The sequence below is a fragment of the Vigna unguiculata genome, chromosome 1 (genome assembly GCF_004118075.2).
Source record: "Vigna unguiculata cultivar IT97K-499-35 chromosome 1, ASM411807v1, whole genome shotgun sequence".
NCBI classification, from domain to species: Eukaryota; Viridiplantae; Streptophyta; class Magnoliopsida; order Fabales; family Fabaceae; genus Vigna; species Vigna unguiculata.
In genome coordinates this window covers 38,574,968-38,592,995 of record NC_040279.1, presented here as the reverse complement: position 1 = coordinate 38,592,995, position 18,028 = coordinate 38,574,968, and the positions used below count along the sequence as shown (strand labels likewise).

General features: G+C 33.9%; 3 protein-coding genes and 1 non-coding gene across 6 annotated transcripts; 1 reads left to right on the top strand and 3 right to left on the bottom strand.

Annotated features, from left to right (window-relative positions):
• Window positions 1–529: 529 nt before the first annotated feature.
• LOC114191360 (probable protein phosphatase 2C 5) lies at window positions 530–3,941 on the bottom strand. The gene is given in 9 exon segments (XM_028080890.1): window positions 530–1,129; window positions 1,287–1,522; window positions 1,612–1,737; window positions 1,817–1,924; window positions 2,001–2,218; window positions 2,297–2,383; window positions 2,386–2,467; window positions 2,990–3,252; window positions 3,736–3,941. Coding segments are annotated over 8 exon segments (1,287 nt in total). The 5' UTR covers window positions 3,200–3,252; window positions 3,736–3,941; the 3' UTR covers window positions 530–909.
• Window positions 3,942–4,648: 707 nt separating this feature from the next.
• Window positions 4,649–10,834, bottom strand: LOC114181169 (kinesin-like protein KIN-14I). The gene is made up of 19 exons (XM_028067533.1): window positions 10,400–10,834; window positions 9,886–10,049; window positions 9,655–9,795; window positions 9,264–9,506; window positions 9,106–9,174; window positions 8,811–8,879; window positions 8,654–8,731; window positions 8,265–8,537; window positions 8,093–8,174; window positions 7,910–8,005; window positions 7,633–7,809; window positions 7,432–7,538; window positions 7,174–7,352; window positions 6,906–7,067; window positions 6,573–6,826; window positions 6,324–6,487; window positions 6,068–6,238; window positions 5,399–5,913; window positions 4,649–5,327 (listed from the first exon to the last, which is right to left on the bottom strand). The coding sequence occupies exons 1-19, from the start codon at window positions 10,512–10,514 to the stop codon at window positions 5,168–5,170; spliced, it is 3,219 nt and encodes a 1,072-aa protein (XP_027923334.1). The 5' UTR covers window positions 10,515–10,834; the 3' UTR covers window positions 4,649–5,167.
• A 1,469-nt stretch (window positions 10,835–12,303) lies between these two features.
• On the top strand, window positions 12,304–12,377 carry TRNAT-AGU. Its single transcript has one exon. It is a non-coding gene; the product is annotated as a tRNA-Thr (tRNA).
• A 1,447-nt stretch (window positions 12,378–13,824) lies between these two features.
• LOC114172276 (exonuclease DPD1, chloroplastic/mitochondrial-like) lies at window positions 13,825–17,777 on the bottom strand. 3 transcript variants are annotated; one of them, XM_028056892.1, is made up of 5 exons: window positions 17,586–17,758; window positions 16,684–16,839; window positions 15,839–16,483; window positions 14,272–14,477; window positions 13,825–14,187 (listed from the first exon to the last, which is right to left on the bottom strand). In XM_028056892.1, exons 3-5 carry the CDS (start codon window positions 16,408–16,410, stop codon window positions 13,964–13,966), a joined length of 1,002 nt encoding a protein of 333 aa, XP_027912693.1. In that variant the 5' UTR covers window positions 16,411–16,483; window positions 16,684–16,839; window positions 17,586–17,758; the 3' UTR covers window positions 13,825–13,963. The 3 variants fall into 3 exon arrangements, with proteins under 3 accessions (XP_027912693.1, XP_027912669.1, XP_027912726.1); XM_028056868.1 differs by lacking the exon at window positions 16,684–16,839 and having other exon boundaries at window positions 17,586–17,777; XM_028056925.1 differs by lacking the exons at window positions 16,684–16,839; window positions 17,586–17,758 and adding an exon at window positions 17,436–17,541.
• Window positions 17,778–18,028: the final 251 nt, after the last annotated feature.

The window sequence follows — 18,028 nt, the reverse complement described above, 5'->3', positions numbered from 1 at the left end:
TCAATTAAAATATAAATCAAGCTATACCACTACAATTTTATTAGCTAAGTCGTGAAGTCATCTTAGATCAAACCGCCGGTTTGAACACTACATATGACACAGTATTGCGAGATTATAAAAATGCTGTCTCCATTCTTTTTTGTGATTGTATTTTCAAAAAACTACTACAGAACTGTTAGTTTAGACTTTGTAGCGAAGATATCCGTAGGGTAAAGTAATGTTTAAGTAAAATTATAATATTTATTCCTCAAAGATGTCAAATCATTTTTATTGCCTTTTCTTAACCACCAAAGAAAATAACTTGAGAAAACAGCTCTCAAAACACCTACATAAAACAATGTGTGGCATCAAATTACAATACTGTCATCGATAGCAATTTTGTCCACTTGTTCTTCTAAGCCAACAAACTCAACACTTCCAAGAAAGTATTATTATTTCTAACAAAAGCAGACACTGTTTTACCTATTTATGTGCGAAAGTTCATTAGCATTTTGGGGGTAGGGGGTTCACAAGAATCACAGCCTCCGGATTCGGATACAATTGATATATATTGTATTTGTATAACACAGGTTGGAAGAGACAAATGCATTTGGGCTGTAGCATTGAAGTACTCTCAAAAGAGAGGCAGCCACAAAAGCTTCAGTTACTTACAAATACAAACCGTTAGTAGCACATTCCACTACAATTTTTTATCTACCAGAGACAAATTGTTTGTTCTGTCAGTCAGTCCAACAGCTGAGCAAAAGCCAGAATCAAACTTACAGCAAGCTCCACAACACCTACTAGACATTCTCAACCCATTTCTTACACATCTATGACAATCACCGCAAATATAAAATCAACCATGCTCACACTGCCAGAGAAAAATTATACTAATATTTACTATGTTACTGTAATACTAGATAATTACTATGCTATAACGGTGGTTCTGCTGGGCCTTTTTCCTTCCATGGCATCTTTCTTCTTCCGACAATTTGTGCAGAGGAATGGGCCTTCCCATGGGTTAGATGCAGGAGAGAAAAAAGGTCCAGAATTCACCGACAAACCATCACCAGGGGGTTGGTCTACTTGGCAAACCGCACAGCGGAAAATGCCAGAATTCTTATTAAGCGGAAAATCCTTACCCAGCCTGCATTTTAAGAAAATATAGAATTTAAGAATTACTCATGCATATACGCCCACATCTCAAGGGAATTATTTCATTCAACTGTCAGTTAAGTTGATTGCACTTCAAGACATAGCATGCAAGCCAGTAATTGTAAAGGCTCCAAAATGGAAGAACTTACCTTTCAGTAAGCATTGCAGAACCCTCTTCAAATAACTCCTCCACAACACCAACTGCAGAAAGCTTATTGGTAGCTTTGCTCACTGTGTTCTCAGACTTTTTCCCAAAAAAGAGAAGCGAAGTTAGCATATTATGTTTCTTTCTTGGAGTTGGTGGTAATACAGGAAGGTCCGAAGGAATAATATCTACAACAAGGCAGGTTGTATCATCCTTCAGGCCTCTTGACCTCAGAGCTTCCTGGGAAAAAGGAACACAACAAACAATTTACTAAATATTGGACATCCATTCCTGAGAAGTATTGGAAGAATGCCTGAACTAATCATCACCTTAACCACTAGTTTTGCAGCAAGCTCTGCAGGCAGACCCCGACACGACTGGGCAGCCATATCAGATGATAAAGCATCCCAAATACCATCAGAGGCTATAATAAGTCTTCCACCAGCATTTGAAAGCTGAGAGATCAATAGACAAATGTTTATGAACTCATACATAGATCAGCAAACAAAAAACATAATAATGAAGCTAGCTCACCTTCACTTGCTTAACATGTGGTATTGGCACAATAAATTCCCCAACGTCTGTGTCACCAATTGATCTAGATAGGCACAATCCACCAGGCCAACAGCGAAGAGGCCCAACCTATGAATATATTTGCAGGACAAAACTATTAAGTTTAAGCAATCTTTATTACAAAGCACAAAGGTTTGCATCATACCTCGTTGCCTCCAAATACATTGAGTCTTCCTACTTCACCACCACTGGCAGTCACACGCTCCCTTTCCTCCGCATTCTCTTCCAATCTGTGATCAACTGTCAAGAGAGAAACAACACCTCCCTGAGTATCTAATATGCAGCGTGAATCCCCAACAGATGCGACAGTTATAGTCCATCCATCAACTAAAACAAATGTAGCTGTCGTTCCGGAAGTTTCCCCTGCAGATGAAACAAAAAACATCAGCTTAAGAAAGCACAAAATATCTATGAAGCAAGCAAAGAATATTTCGTACGTACCCTTTTGCTGAAACTCTATGTCAGTCTTCACAAAGCCAACAACCAGGGCGCGCGGAAGGGCCTGAAGCCAGGCATCCCTGCTAATATCTTGGGTATTGCACTCAAAACATTATTTAGCAAGTTTTCCTTTGCAAAAATAGCAGCAGATATCCCGTTATGCCCATCAAAGATCTGCAATCAAGAATTTCTTATGAATATTGTAACAATGTGGCAATAAATCAACGGTCCATTTTATCACTAAGACATGTAAAACAGAGAAACATAATGCCTCTTCAATTCCCATTTGAGACCTACTAATCCAGAGAAAGCACCATTCAGAACCAACTACCAATTCAGTCTTAGGCTTTATTTCGATAAAGCTCTTCATAAATACTTATAAGAGAAAACATGAAAAGAAAAATGAACCAAACTTCTTCCATAGGTTAAAATCAGTTTATGCACTTCAGTTTATAGAAAAGTTAAATGATAAAATTTACACAAAAATTAATCCGCATAGGTTGACATTTTTACTTTTGAAAAAAAAATTGTCTTCTTTTTTTTCTTCTTATACTATTACTGATTACAATTTATCACATCAAGACATTAACTAAGGCCATTTTTCTCATTTCCAAATATTCAATATTTTCCCAAAGTCTAAAATGATGTCAATCAACTTAAGTAAATATGGCGAAAACCAAGAAAAGAAAATAATACCGCAAAGACAGAAAACGCCGTTGATGCATCCCCCGGAACCCTGAGGCAATCCGTCTTGATCAGAAAGTAATCTTCTCCTTTCTTGGCCAATCCAGCTTGTCCATACTTCACGAAAGGTTTTTCAACTTTTCCATTTCGAATCTCACGGCCAATTAGAGTTCCCAATGGAACCGGCGATGACTTCGTCCTCGATAATTCAGTCCTACTCATCTTACCTCAGTTCAGAATTCAACATTTCTGGAACGGCAGCAAATAAGATATTCCTAACCGTCCAAATGAATTCGAGGAAAAATCAATAAAAATTCAAAACACTAGCTGTCATCTACTAGATCTACGTGTAATATATCAATCGACGCGATTTATTTATTATCAAAATAAGATCAACGTGTGAAGCAATAAATCTCGAAGAACAGAAGTTGTGAGGCATAATAAGGCACATTACCGTGAAACAAATCACGTGTCTCAGATAAAATATCAAAATCAGATGAAATCACCACCAGAAGAATTAATAGCGAGCCAATGTCTCACCTAATTCGTGATTACCGATAACGTAGTTTAAAGAGAAACACGGAATTATTGAAATTTGTTAACCATTCAGCTCAATTTAGGTGAAAAAAACAGGACAGGAAAAGTGTGAAAAACGGTTCACATAAAGCATTGAATGAATACAGTCTAAAAGTGGAAATGACAAGGAAAATTAAGTGAGAGATGAAAATGCAGTAGATCGAGGAGCGAGAATGAAGTACATTGCACATCGGCAAAAGCAGGTGCACTAGCGGTTGGATTCCCGAAGCTGTGGAGACGGCATTTTGAGAAGAAGAGAGGTTGAGATGAAATGCCGATAAACCCTAGAGAGGAGAAAATGAGTGTGGCAGATGCAGTGACGGAGAAGAAGAGAGCTTTGCTCCGTGACTGTGATTTGATTGGTAGATAGAGAACGCGCACAAAGTAGTCCTTTTTTGTTTTTGTTACAGGAAGGAATCCGCATAATGACTTTTTTGTCCTAATATTCCTTCTAAATCATAAAACACTTAACCGAGCCAACAGGGGTAATCCTGTTTTTTCCATCTTTACATTTTACACACAACTTCCCTTTCATAACAATTTTACACACTTTTAAATTAAAAATATCTTCAAAAAACATTTAGTTAATTTTTAATTAGTTATTCTGATATCTTCAAAATTATATTATACTTTTTAAAACATTATTAGTTAAAATATGATTCAAAATTTTTTATTTTTGTTATTGCAACCTTTTCTTGCTAACTATGCTTATTTAGTTGTCCAAGTTCCTATTATCACAGTTATAACATGAATTTATTCACATGGTTTAGTAATCTCCTTTTTTTAAATAATTTATAGAATAATTAAAATTGGTGTAGTTTGTATTTTACCATATGCCTAATTGATCTGTAATGTAAATTTCACTTTTTTTTTACATATTGATATACTTATTATATATAAATAATAAAATAATAAACGGTAATAGTAAAATAATATATACTATAATCCTAAGAAAAAAAACGTTTCTACGCTAAAATGATATAATAAGTAATAATCTGAAATGTGAAATGGTAGAAAATGATGTAAAAAAATAAACGTATTAAAGAAATTGCGGATAATAATAGTGTTATTCAAATAAAATAAAAATAGAAAATTAAAATTATAAAATATTACAAAAATAAAAGTATTCCTACCTATGCGTCCCACTGTACAAGTCTAGTTTTATATACTTCCATACAAGGATACATAATTTAACCTTGTAGAGAACGGTTCATTGAATACTAAATAAATACATGAACTCAAAGAATTGGTTTAATGTTTTTACCAGAATGTAAAATGAAAGAAGGTCTTCTGCTCAATTCCTGAACAAAATTACAGATACAAAAGGAGATAAAAAAGAAAAAAGAAAATACTAAACTAATAGTTCAATTGTCTATACATACACCTACATCAATTTGGTCCAGTGCTAAAGAGTTGCAACATTCAAATGATTTCTCTGTCAGAGTCGATGACAATAACGTAAACCAATTCATGTATCTTAAATCTTTAGAAGATCACTTTGATGCCATAAATATTTAAAGAAGAAGAAAATGAATGTTAAGTATATCTTTAATGATGATTAAGCTCATAAAAATGTCATCAAAGGAATGAGAAAAGGCTTAGAAGAACATATTCTCACTTGGCACTGTTCCCAAACCTTCTCCTTACATCAGAAGATCCTGGGAGCTTTCTTCCTTGAGTAACTGGGCTGGGTTGTTGTTTCCTTGATGAAACGGGAACAGGCACAGGCACATTCACAGGCACGGGCGCAGGAATGAATGATGGGATCATACTCCTAAACAAATCTTATAGTTAATATCTTCTCAGAAACTTATATGCAAGTGTAACCATGAGGGTAAAAATTACCTGCTGTCTGAGTTCTTTATTGATCTGAGATTAGTTTTTTTCTTCGCTTTAATGCCTAATCCACTGGAAATGGTGATTGGTTTAGGTATTTGTGGTGGCCAATGCAAGTCTGACTCAGAAGAATCACTAGTTACAGTAGCAATCTCGTGTTCATCTGATTCATCTGTGGTAGTCATATCAAAACTGGGTCTCTGTAATTCTTCATTGTCTTGGTTGTCCTTTTTATGAGAGGAGTTGTCTAGGGATATTTTAGAAGGCTCTGAGAGAAAAGTGGGACTTAACCTCGGAGAAGATTGTTTGCTTTCTACTTCCCACGCTCCCACAACACTATCATCACTAGTTATGCTGTCGTTTCTGTTCATGGAAATCTTGTTATCACCCCAATCTCCAGAAATTGATTCTTTATCTTCCTCCTTTCTTTCACTTGTAACAGGTTGCCATTGAGGTGAATTGGCACCCATGTCATGGAGATCTATGCTTTGACTTTTCAACGTTGATGCAACATGTTTCTGATCCTACAAGGTACATCACCAGGTCTTAACCAATCTTCAAGTGATACGTTATTAGTATTTTTCCATAAATTAAAAATAATGTTCGTGTCAAATAGATATTGATCCGATCACATGGTTGCAGAATTGCAGGAATTAAGGTAAGTAACATGTTACTTACATCCAGGCTACTAGAATCATCCTTTGATAGCTTACGAGATCCACCACTCGAAGGCCTTGTCACAGGAGGAGAAGATGCATATGATTTATGCTTAGGTGTTTCATTGCCACCATTATTAAACTGTTCTGCTTCTCCTTCCTTTCTCGCTAAGGCTGCCTTCAAACTAGCAATCTGACAAATATGATTGCACATAAATACTCAAACACAACAAACACTCAATCTGAAGTTATCGTGATAAAATAGTTAATGCAAGAACCTGTTCTTTAAGCTCTTTCACATCTGAACTGTCTTTATTAACTCTCGCTGCACCGAGTTCGACAGTGGAGACTCGTTCAGCGAACTTGAGTGTGCTAAGTGTTTCTCCAAGAGCTTCAGCCTCCGGACTTATATGAACAAACATGAGAGTCTTTGCTTGCCCTCCTAGGACCCATAAAACACTTCGTTAATAGCCAAAAGGAGAAAAAACAAATGTCGTATGTAGTGAAATGAATAGAAAACACCATACCAAGAGAATCTTGAAGTAGCTGAGTAAGTTTGCTGTTCCTGTAGGGAACATGTGGACTCTTTTGAGCAAGTGCAGAAATTACATCTCCCAGTGCAGAAAGTGACTTGTTGATATGTTGAGCCTCCTTGAGTCTATCCCCTGTAGCCTCAGTTTTATCAGCCCTTTCACTTCCTGCCAGATCAACCAGATGCATGGAACCACGAACTGTGCCTCCTGATGTCAAGTTCTTTCCTTGAACATGAACTGTAAGACAACTGCAATAATATACCATAAGTAGTTAGAGGATATAGATGAAATAAAGTCCACAACTTACAATAACAATCTTCTAATTACCTGTGAGAGCGACTACTACGATCATTCATGGCAGTAGAACCAACAGCACGATTCTTATGTCCCAAGTTCATCAAACTTATGACATCAGAAGTGCATGAAACCCGAACAAGGTTAGCATCTGGAACGTTGATGCCATTAAGGGAACTATTGCGGATGTCTAACGTATGCAGGTGTCAAGAATTACATTAAGCAAAAAGAGAAACAAATATTCAACATTGCGTAAAGATAAATATATATAACTGTTTGTATATTATGAAAGAAAGGATATCTTTTATTAGCGGCATCGGGCGTAAGTAGGTCCCTAACTTGCTCGTTGTAAATCTCAAGCATCTGAACAGAGATTTCATAAGAAATTGTATCTTTTCTTTGGTCGGAGAGATAGAAAAGGTCTCCTAGTGCACGATAGTTGACACCTATGGTCTCATCGTTAAGTTCATCTGGCCCAGACTGTATCAATGCATAGTCACATCAACAAATAAAGTTGTCTGAATAAGAGGGTGAAAACAAGGTTTTTTAAATCCATTACCATAGTGAATGTTTTTCCTGATCCCGTCTGGCCATAGGCAAATATGCAGACATTATAACCGTCCAAAACAGAACGAATAAGAGGTTGTGTGTCGGCAAAAACTTCTCCTGTAACCAAATCGTAAATATCAACAATGATGATAAATATAATGAGTCAAATCAAAACCTTGAGTAGCAACAAGAAGGAGAAATTATGACGAACCTTGGGTTGCTGAAGGACCAAATGCTCTATTGAAATTAAATGTCTTCTTCCCCTCTTTACCGTATTTGGAAGGTGTTATGATTGAGATACTTCCATCTTCCACGTTACCGACAGAGCTATAATGGCTTGGTTGACCACCCAAGAATGGTCGGACTCTACAGTATACCCTAATATTTCCTATCAACATGAAATTTTTATTTACCCTTCATTCTCATTTACAACATCAACAATCAAGGAGACAAATCATAGATATAAAGTCTTCATCATTACAATTCACCTTTCAGGTCTTGCACAACATTATACAACTTGCGGTTTTCTTCAAGAACTTTATGGTATCCCGAAGCAGCACAGGTTAGGCTGTATAGGTGCTTGCCTATTAAGGTTAACAAGTAAATTAGATAAATCATATGTTTTCGTTAAATATTGACTTAGACGGGTTTATTTTGTCATTAAAACTTACTTAGATTAATGATCTCCTTCTGGTGTTCACTTTGCATCAATTGCATTCCTAGTTTTGTTTGATGGACAATGTTTTTCAATTCCTAGAGAAAGTTTGCATTGAATTAGTTATTTTACCTCGTTAGTCCCTTCACAAAAGTCAACATCATATTCTGGTGTATACTGAAAATTACCTGGATGCTTCTATTTTGTCGCGCAACTATATTTTGCTGCTTCGAAATCGAAATTTTGTGGATTGATTTTTCATGTTCTCTTTTTTCGTGTTCATTGCACATCTTTTCATAAATTTCCTCTCGTTTATTTTGTTCCTTGTGTTCATCTTGAATGTCACGCTCAACTTTTACATTCTGTTCATCTCGTACATCTTGTTCATCTTTTACATCATTTTTATCTTGTAGATCATCATGCTCTTCTTCTACAGCGGGTTCATCTTCCGTTTCTTTCACCTTAATAATAATTATCAAACAAAAAAAGTAGAGCAGTTGAGACCGTGATAATGATCAATCTAATCGTTTTTATTTGCACACTTGTAAGACGAAGCATTTATGAATCTGAATTTTACCATTTCATTAATAGAAGCAGCTTCTAAAATTGAACATACAGTTTCAGAGGGTGCTTTATCTTCCCCAGTTGTTTTATACTGCCATGAGTTAACAAGTATGACTTTATTTTGCCATGGGGTATGAAATTGAACATTGGTAGACGAGAGAGACACAAACCATTTTACATCGGATTTGCATGTGATGTTCACATTCCTCCATGACTTTGCTAAGCAAGGATTCCACTGCCTGTAATAGCAAAAACATGTCATATCATATATAGCACCAAAGAAAAAGAAAAATCCAGGATAAATTCATTGAACAGAACTGGTTTATGCTATATACGTTTAAGTATCTTTTAAATGTTCTTTGCTACATATATTATTATGCTTTGCACTGTTTTTCAAAAAAAAAAATCTTCTGAATCTAATGTATAACAGAGCTTGACGATCATATATCTATTAAGGAATCTTACAGAGAGAATTTCTTCTGGATTTTTGTCGGACAAATATTGACGCACCATTGAATTTAAGGAAAAAGAAGCCTGCAGATACCAATTCAAAAAGCTTTGATAGATGATCTTCATCGTCTAAACAAAACAGTAAAATATTATAAACAATAAAGCTTCCTAACCCTTTCGCTTCGATCTTGCCCGGGATCACTCATATAACCACCATCTCTATCCCCTGATGGCACAGTAATCATACACTTCATGAATGGTTCTGAGTTTTTCCTCGTAATTGGTTTCCCAGACATAGGTGGCTTTGCATTCGCAACCCCACTATATTTCCCAGAACCACTTCCTCCTCCAACTTTTCGTTCGGCATAAGACTTTAGCTCTAGAACGCAATTCACTACCCTCTCAGAGTTTCCTCCCTGTGTGTACAACAAGAAAGAAAAAACCAAAAAATTGTTAAAGAAAAATAAAAATTACATTGTGCAACATATAACAGTATCAACGACATCGACAATGATTTTAATCTAGTGAATCATCAACGTACTGAATATAAAGTTTTCAGACTACCTGTTCCAAATCAGAAACTCCGAAGGTAGGAAGCCCCATGTCCTCCATAGCCACAAGAAAATTCTTTATATTTTCTTGGTACTGGTATGTAGATGTTCCTCCATCAGGAACAATAACAGAATCGCTAGGTTTTTCAAGTACCTAACAACATGGTCCAAATGTCCAGAAAACGTTAAAACAGGGTGCATACAAAGTGAAACATCAAACATATATATTAACATGATGCGGTACCTTCACTGTTCCAGGTTGAATTTTGTTAAGAACACTACATAGGATAATCCCACTACGCAATCCAATCCTGAAGTCTCCTTCGGAAGGCTCAGCTGGCAAGTCTTTCCCTCGAACAACTCCAACTGTTTTCCGTAGCCAACCAGCTGCTTCATACCTTCTCAAGGCTACAACACGAGACGCGAATATCCGTGTTAAAGATCCATGTTACTCTTTCTTCAAGATCACTTAGGTTTTCTATACTTCATGCAATTACAAGTATGTCTTTCCATCATTGTAAGAACAATCAAGATCCTTTATTGAAGCCAAAAGAATAAAATTTTCAACAAAAACAAGTTTCATTTATTGGCTGAAACTCGAAAACAGTATCTTTTTTTGCCAAGAAAAATGATATTAGCAGTGAGTGAGTGTCCCATGCACACCAAAAAACAAAATTGAATTGATTTGCTTAATAATATGGTGAAAGTAAAGAATTGGAATTTATAAGAAAAGAATGGAGGAAAAGGATTATATATACAGGTTTCTTCAGTTTTTCTCGATGCCGAGTTTGCGTCCAAACGACTAGCATGCTGTTGAAGAACCTCTTGAACCACAGAAGCCAAAGAGAATGTTAAAGCTGGTTCAGTTGCCATTTTCTGGCTTCAAGAAATTCATAAGAAAAAACACCAAGCCGATGGTGGGGCCAGACTTGGATTCAAATGTTATTATATATTAACCCAAAACTCGTAAAGAAAGTTTAATCTTAAGGAGAATAATACAAAATTCTTAGCTATGAGTGAAAAAAAGTCTAGCTGAATTCTCAAAGGAAAAGAAAACGAATGAATGTATAAACACCGTCAATCTGAGAAAAAGCTTCAAAAGGAAACAAAAGAATGACGGAGAATGTGAAGGAATTGAAGAAAGCAAAGAGAAAGAAAATGGGTTTGGGATTTCTAGTCCTTTCTCTCGCTCTCTCTTGGTTCTCTGCATTTTCTCCCTCTAGTTTCGTGTCTATATTAACGTAGAAAAGCGAACCCCAAACTAGTTCCGAGCTTCCCGCTATGTCATCACTTATTCGTTTGTATTTATTGGATCATAAAATGCTACAATTTGTTGTTTATCTTTGATTATCCAAATGAGGTACAATATAATTTACCATTACAGCTGATATTATGTACATTAATTGTAAAAATAAAATATAAAGTATAAATATAGAATAATTATTGAATATCGTTTTAATGGATTGTGACTTTGACAAACAATAAAATGAATTCCTAAAATAAGAAACTAAATGCTATTTATGGAAGTAACTAATTTGCACTTTCTCTCCTTTTTTGGACAGAATTTAATTTGTGTAAAAAAAACAAATTTAATTTAATGATGAGTTGAGTATAATTGTGAGTTGTTTAATGTATGTAATATAATGTAAAATTTTCTATTTATAAGTGAGCGTATTTACCTATGTAGTAGTGCATGTATTGAGCTCCCACTTCCGAAGAAATCTTAAAACCATGTGAAAACCTTGTAAGTTTTTGCATGGGTGATGAAATTAGAGGCTCCAAAACATCAAGCAAAACCCTTAATACATTTACGTATACAATGTCTCAAGAGGTTACCAATACAATTCCCATCAACATTTAAAATACGTATATATATATATATATATATATATATATATATATATATATATATATATATATATATATATTTGACATACTATGTAGTTTATGAAAAATCGCATATAAATGATTAGGAAACAATGGTTGTCTTTGCTAACTTGTTAGTGTGTTGAAAAAACAAAATTGAAAAGCCATTATGTTATTTTAATTGTTAAATAAAAATATCTGTTAAAATAATTATGGATAATACATATATACAGTTCATTTTTTGGATGAAAATATGTGGAAGAATAATTTTGTACAAATTATTTGCTTGAAGTTTAACTTTTTACACTGGTCATTTTCTCTAAATAATCTGTGTTAATGAACACGCCAGTCTAGTATATGTATTTTAATGTAAACCTTGAATGTAGCTTCTTTAAATAAGATATTGCATTTTAGAAAACAAAATTACACTCATAATTATTAATTACATCCAAAATTTTAAATGTTATTATATATGTCCTTTGTTTAATTTTATTGTAACTGTTAACTATTAAACTGCTAATTTGTGATTCATTATATTTAATTTTCTACCAGCAGTTTAAACCTTTTTTTATATTGATTCAATTAAAAATTATGTAAGGGGACATGGTAAATTTTTATATTAAATACGTTAATATTCATATTAAAATAATTTATAACATAAAGAAATATGTTCATATGTTCTTTCTGTATTGATTTCAGCTTTTGTTGTTACAGAAACAAATCAGGAGATTACTTGAAACATAGCATGTTGTTCAGAAATACAATCAAAATAAGACAAATCAAAACATTTTCAATAGCTTTCGTAGCTCAGTTGGTTAGAGCACCCGTTTAGTAAGCGGGAGGTCTTGAGTTCGACTCTCAACGAAAGCATTTTTCCTTTTAGTTTTCATATGGATTTTATCCAGTACTCTATGTTCTATATTTCCTAGGCCCAGTACTTGCATTTCCTTGTCGCCAAGCCCAACGAAATTTCAAAAATTTTTATTTCTTTATTTCTAAAAGGTCTTCTAGTATTTAATGAAAAAATCTAAATATTCTAAGTATTCAATTAAGATGAAAACAAATAATATCCGTTATTCAAGTCGTATAAATTTTAATTGTTTTAATTTTTCTTTTGTAATTTGTCCTTTAGATATGTTATTAGTTAATTCCTTAATAAACTTGTGGAATACTACAATTCATTTGTTATGAGTTAGTAAAGAGTGTTTACATAAGTTTTATCATTTTAAATGGGACTATTTAAATGTGTTTATTCATTTGTCACTCTTTACTTAAAATGCTTCTCTTGTTTACTTCTATACTTTTTTACTAATATTTTAATTGATTTCTTTTATTTTCACATTTATGAACCTTAGTTTTTTTTTCTTTTTTTTTAAAAAAGCAAAGGTAAAACTTGTATTAGCATGTTCAACATTTTGTTAAGAACATCAATATGATAATTTTTTACTGAATCAGTAATTTTCATATTTAAAATTACTGTTAAAGAATACAATAACTTTAAATTGATTATCCAAACTAAAGAGCAGGAACGCATAACTATTGAATTAACACATGGAAAACTAGTATAACTTTAGATGTGTGAAGAAATGGTATCCTTAATTAGTTATTACAATTTGTATTGACTTAGGCTTGTTAATCCAAAAACTGTATAATTTATTTGTTATCTTTCTTCTTCTTCTTTTTTCTGAAGTGTGATAGTTATTTTGAAATTTCTGTTCACAAATTAAATTTATCTTTGTTGGAGATAATGAATTATTGAACATGTAGCATATTTTATGTTTCTTTAACTTTATATTTAACATTTGATAACATACAATACAAACAACAAAATTTCCTATTATCAAATATTATTTGTATATTGAATAATTTATAATAATATAAACATGTATTTTAATTGACATAATTTTACTGAATAAAAATAATATACAAAATGTAATTCACCCTTAGAAAAAGTAAATTTACAGAGTATTTTTTTTTTAAATACGTGAAATCCTTATACATACACTACATTTATTTTACAGATTATAATTTTGTAAATTCTTTAAATTTTAAATTACCAAATATTCCTAGTGATACTGATTTTAAATCATCACATTCTTACCCCATATTTTGGAATTTAAACCTACTTTATATTATTCCTTCATGTTATCTGCTTTCCCTCTTATATTTATCAAATAATCAGGACTTCACCTAGTTTTTCTTCCTACAATCCTGTTCAATGTTCTAAACATGCACTCTGCACTGTCCTGTTTTACTGGCTTGCTTTTCTACTAAAATCAAATCAATAATTCTTGCAGTGAAGTAAAAGCTTCAAAACTTGGTACCAATTGGTGAGATTCCATTAATAACAAGTCAACAATTACAAATTTCCTTTTACCTTTTAGTACAAATCTAGAGTCCATTTTTTTGTCACAATAATTATTGTCACAACATCAGTGCAAAATGCAGGCAGAAAACTAGTCTGAATTTTTCTTCTTCTTGGAGTTGGAGTTGATAATATCTGATTCTTTGAATGATTTTGCGACAAGAGAAGATAGGGTTAATTTCAGATCACGGGTCAGCCTGGGAAGAATCAAGGACAATGTGTTCACATCTTCCATGGCCCTGTGATCTGGTCCACCCCCTTTAATTCCGTAGAAGTCACGAAGGGCAGAAAGCTTATATGAAGAAAGTTCAGTTCCTGTTAACACATCAAACGGTTAAGCTTTTCACAGAGAAACAGCATGTGTGCACGTATAGAGAAACAAATAGAAGAGAAGGAGACCTTCACATTTCATTCGTTCACGTCCTAAAGGCACGGAGTCTGAGAACAACCAATTACCAGGAATGTTCTGAGAACAACGTCGGAATTCGTTGATGATGAAAGGGACATCAAAAATACGAGCATTATGAGCAACAAATAACACATATCCCCCAGGCTTCTCACGACTTCGAACATATTGCAACAAAATAGGAATGAGTTCCTCCATCCTACAAAAAAAATTGCAAGAGCGCAAAAATACTCAATAATTGCCTTCACAAAATTAACTAACGGCGTAAATTTTTTATCCATCAACAATTAAAAATCATATTTCTACCTCCTGATCTTCAAGTTTTTTGTAGCATGAACTTCTCATAAAATCAAACATAAAAATGTGAACTTTCCATGATAATTTCCAAAAGTTATATAGAACAAGTGATGGTAGCCGATTCCAACGAAGTAAATGGTTAGTAAGATCTTATTCAACAACTCCAGTAGTTGTCTTGTCAGTTTAAACCATAGATTCTTTCCCAGTCATGTGCTTTATCAACAAGGAAAAAGAAATATAAAGTTGACAGTGACACTAACCCCCGATATATTGAACTGTTAAGTGGCCATAAATAACTTTAGGACAATTCTACATCTATGTCAGAGTGAAAGATGAACACCTTGGGAGGGAAGGCTTAAAAAATGCATAATGATCCAATAACCACCCTAGCATACTTCAAATGCCTTTATGATAAAGATAAATGAGATGATTTAATATGCTGCTTTTCCAGTTTATAGCCTTAGTTTCTCAAGTTTGAACTGTTTTCTAACACTTAGTAGTAGACAGGAATCCAATTTACTGTTATGTAAAACTGCCATAGGCCTGAAATAAGACAGAATATATGATAACAAATGAAATTGAAGAGCTTAGTTTTTAACTTCTCAAGTAAAATACAGAGAGTTAAACTTGGTCAAAGATGTTCATGGCTTCATGCTATGGCCGTAAAAAAGACTAGGGGGTCAAAGTAACAAAAAGTGTATCTCTCGATTTGAGATGGGAACTTATAACTAAAATATAAAGTCATGAAAGTAACTAGGAAGAAACAAGAAGAGCAAAACTAAAGCTCCAGAGACGGAAAATCCCCTTGGCTACCAAAAGGCCAAAACTAACAATTATATATACACATGACCCCTTATTCTCCTGTCTCTACATACATAAAACCTCCCCTCCATCTCTTTGAACTAGTTTCCCTCCCTTCATTATTACTTTCCATATGGAACTGTGGTCCAGTTTCTTGGGCCTTCAGTAGTAGGTTCCCAACATTTTTGTCTAAATTTACAAGTTCCTTTAGGGGGTGGGGTGTTATTCGCTTGATGGATTGTTTCATCCTTTGGGTGTAGACTAATTAATTTGAGGTGTTGAGACTTTCCCTCTGCTAATTTTAAAATTTTTCACCATTGCTGATTGTTCAATCAAATAAAATTTAACACATAATATGTGGCTGTGTTGGAAAGACACGATGAAATACTTATACTTCATTTAGTAAACGCAGGTTTGATCTACTGACCCAAGATATAAAAGACAACTAGAGGTTTAGGTTACCTTGGAACATCAGGTTTGTTGACCATCTCGGTAGTAATGCCATGAATATGTGAATTAGGAACTTTGCATTGAGGGTTGACAAGAGTCTGAAAAGTGCTGTTCTCACCACCCTGAAGATCTCGAAGTGCAATTTCAATAATCCTTCCATTCTCTCGGCTAAGCCCTGTGGTTTCGATATCAAAAACAATAACAGTAACTAAACTAGACAAGTCTTTATTCTCGGCAATCTCTTGTTGTATGTCACGGTACTGAATTTCCTGGAACTGATCTAGCTGTGTTTTATTTACATCTACTGTAGCACCTGCTACAATGGTTTCACTCAAAATTTCATGCTTGATACTTTTTGATTTGGTGCTCCCCTTGCCTTCTGAATTTGTGGATATAGGTCTTGTCCACTTCTTTCTCTGTCCTCCCTGAAGACCATGAACTCTATAACCAACCGGCCTGATGCTAGAATTGTTTCCACTAGTCGTACTGAAACTGTGGAAGGTTTCTCCCCAGTAATTAGCTAATCTTTGTATTCTACATCTAGGTAGATTTAATAATGAAAAAATCATGGAGCCCGTCTTCATTTGAATTCAACTATGACAACTAAAGCAGTTATTTGATCAAGAATTCTTCATTCAATGAGTCAGAAGCTACAACCTGAAAGAAGAAAAAACACATCAAATGTAAAACACAAGCTAAATAAAACTCTAGAGGCATACATTATCATATAAGTCTGATCTTCTAATGCTAAATCCAGCATAACAGCGTGTCATAAATATATAGTTGGTAGTTACTTCTTGCAAATTTTTGAAGGATTAAGAACGATATCATTAAAAAGAAAAGATCAGGGATTGAACCTATGGATTTATCCCATGTATAATTATATACCAAAGCGCAGTTCCTTTTGAACAAAGAATTACATAGAAACCTTGGCAAAGCAACCACCACATACTAAATGGCATAATTACACTAGCGCATTGCTTTTTCCACACAGGACCAGCAACAAAATACCTCTGAAAAATACAAGATATCACTGCTTAAGAACAAAATAAATGAACTTAAAAAATGAATTCAGGTGATTTGATAGGGAAAACGCCTACAGGATTATCATTATCATCACTTCAACTCATTGAGCGAGAAGGATTAAAACTCTGTCTTAAAAAGGAAAGTTCTCCGGTGTCATTTCACAAAACGATAGGCACACTTGTTTGTAAACACAAGCGAACTGTGGTGAGGTAATAATGCATTTTATTTTTGCGAAATAAATTTGAATGGCTATTGAAATGGCTGCAACAATGTTTAACCCTCAAGCGAAAACAATGAACGAGAAGATTACATTATATCAATTTAACCTGTATTATTCGAACAGACACCAATCAATTTAACAAGGGTTTACGAGTCATAAATCATGATGGATACATTAATTGCATCAACCAGCCCCGCACAACCTTCAACTTACAGATAAAACCATACATTCTTTTTCTAACCAAATACAACAATATCTCATGCAATCAGACAAAAAAAAAAAAAAAAAGACATTTTCTGTGGCTCATAATCTCAAACAACAACAGACTGCAAGCGGCACGAATAAGAAGGTACAAAATGGCACCTGTTTCAATTAAAGAACAACATTTTCTAAGCAATTTCAAAAAAGATAAACATTTTCCGAAAGGTCGTCGCATGGTATTGGAAAAGATTCAAAGGTAAAAGAGGGAACGAAGAAGAAGGATTGAAAGAGTGGGCAAAGAATATGAATTACCTGAAAGAGGGTGTGACTTGAATTGAAGAAGAAAAGAATTTGGAGGAAGTAGTTATGTTATATGTGAGAAAGAAAAAGAGAGAAAAAAATTCGGAGAAGAGTGAGGGAACGTGCTCCGTTCAACGACAACGTAAGTTACGGATCGCCTATTGTTTCACTGTAACTGCACTCAACTCCCCTCTTTTTATATTATCCTATGTCTCATGTGTGACGAAGGCAAAAATTGAACTCCAATGTTATATCATTATGCTAAGTTATATTTTTGAGCTTATAAATTAACACATAAACAATGTTTTTTGATAAATTAAAGAAAATTATTAAAATTATTAAGAGTAAATTATTGACTACAACATAAATGGAAAAACTTATTTTATTACTTTTAAATTCTTATTATAAAAAAATTCAAGAATGACTTTTACTTGGCCTACTCAAATAAGCAAATA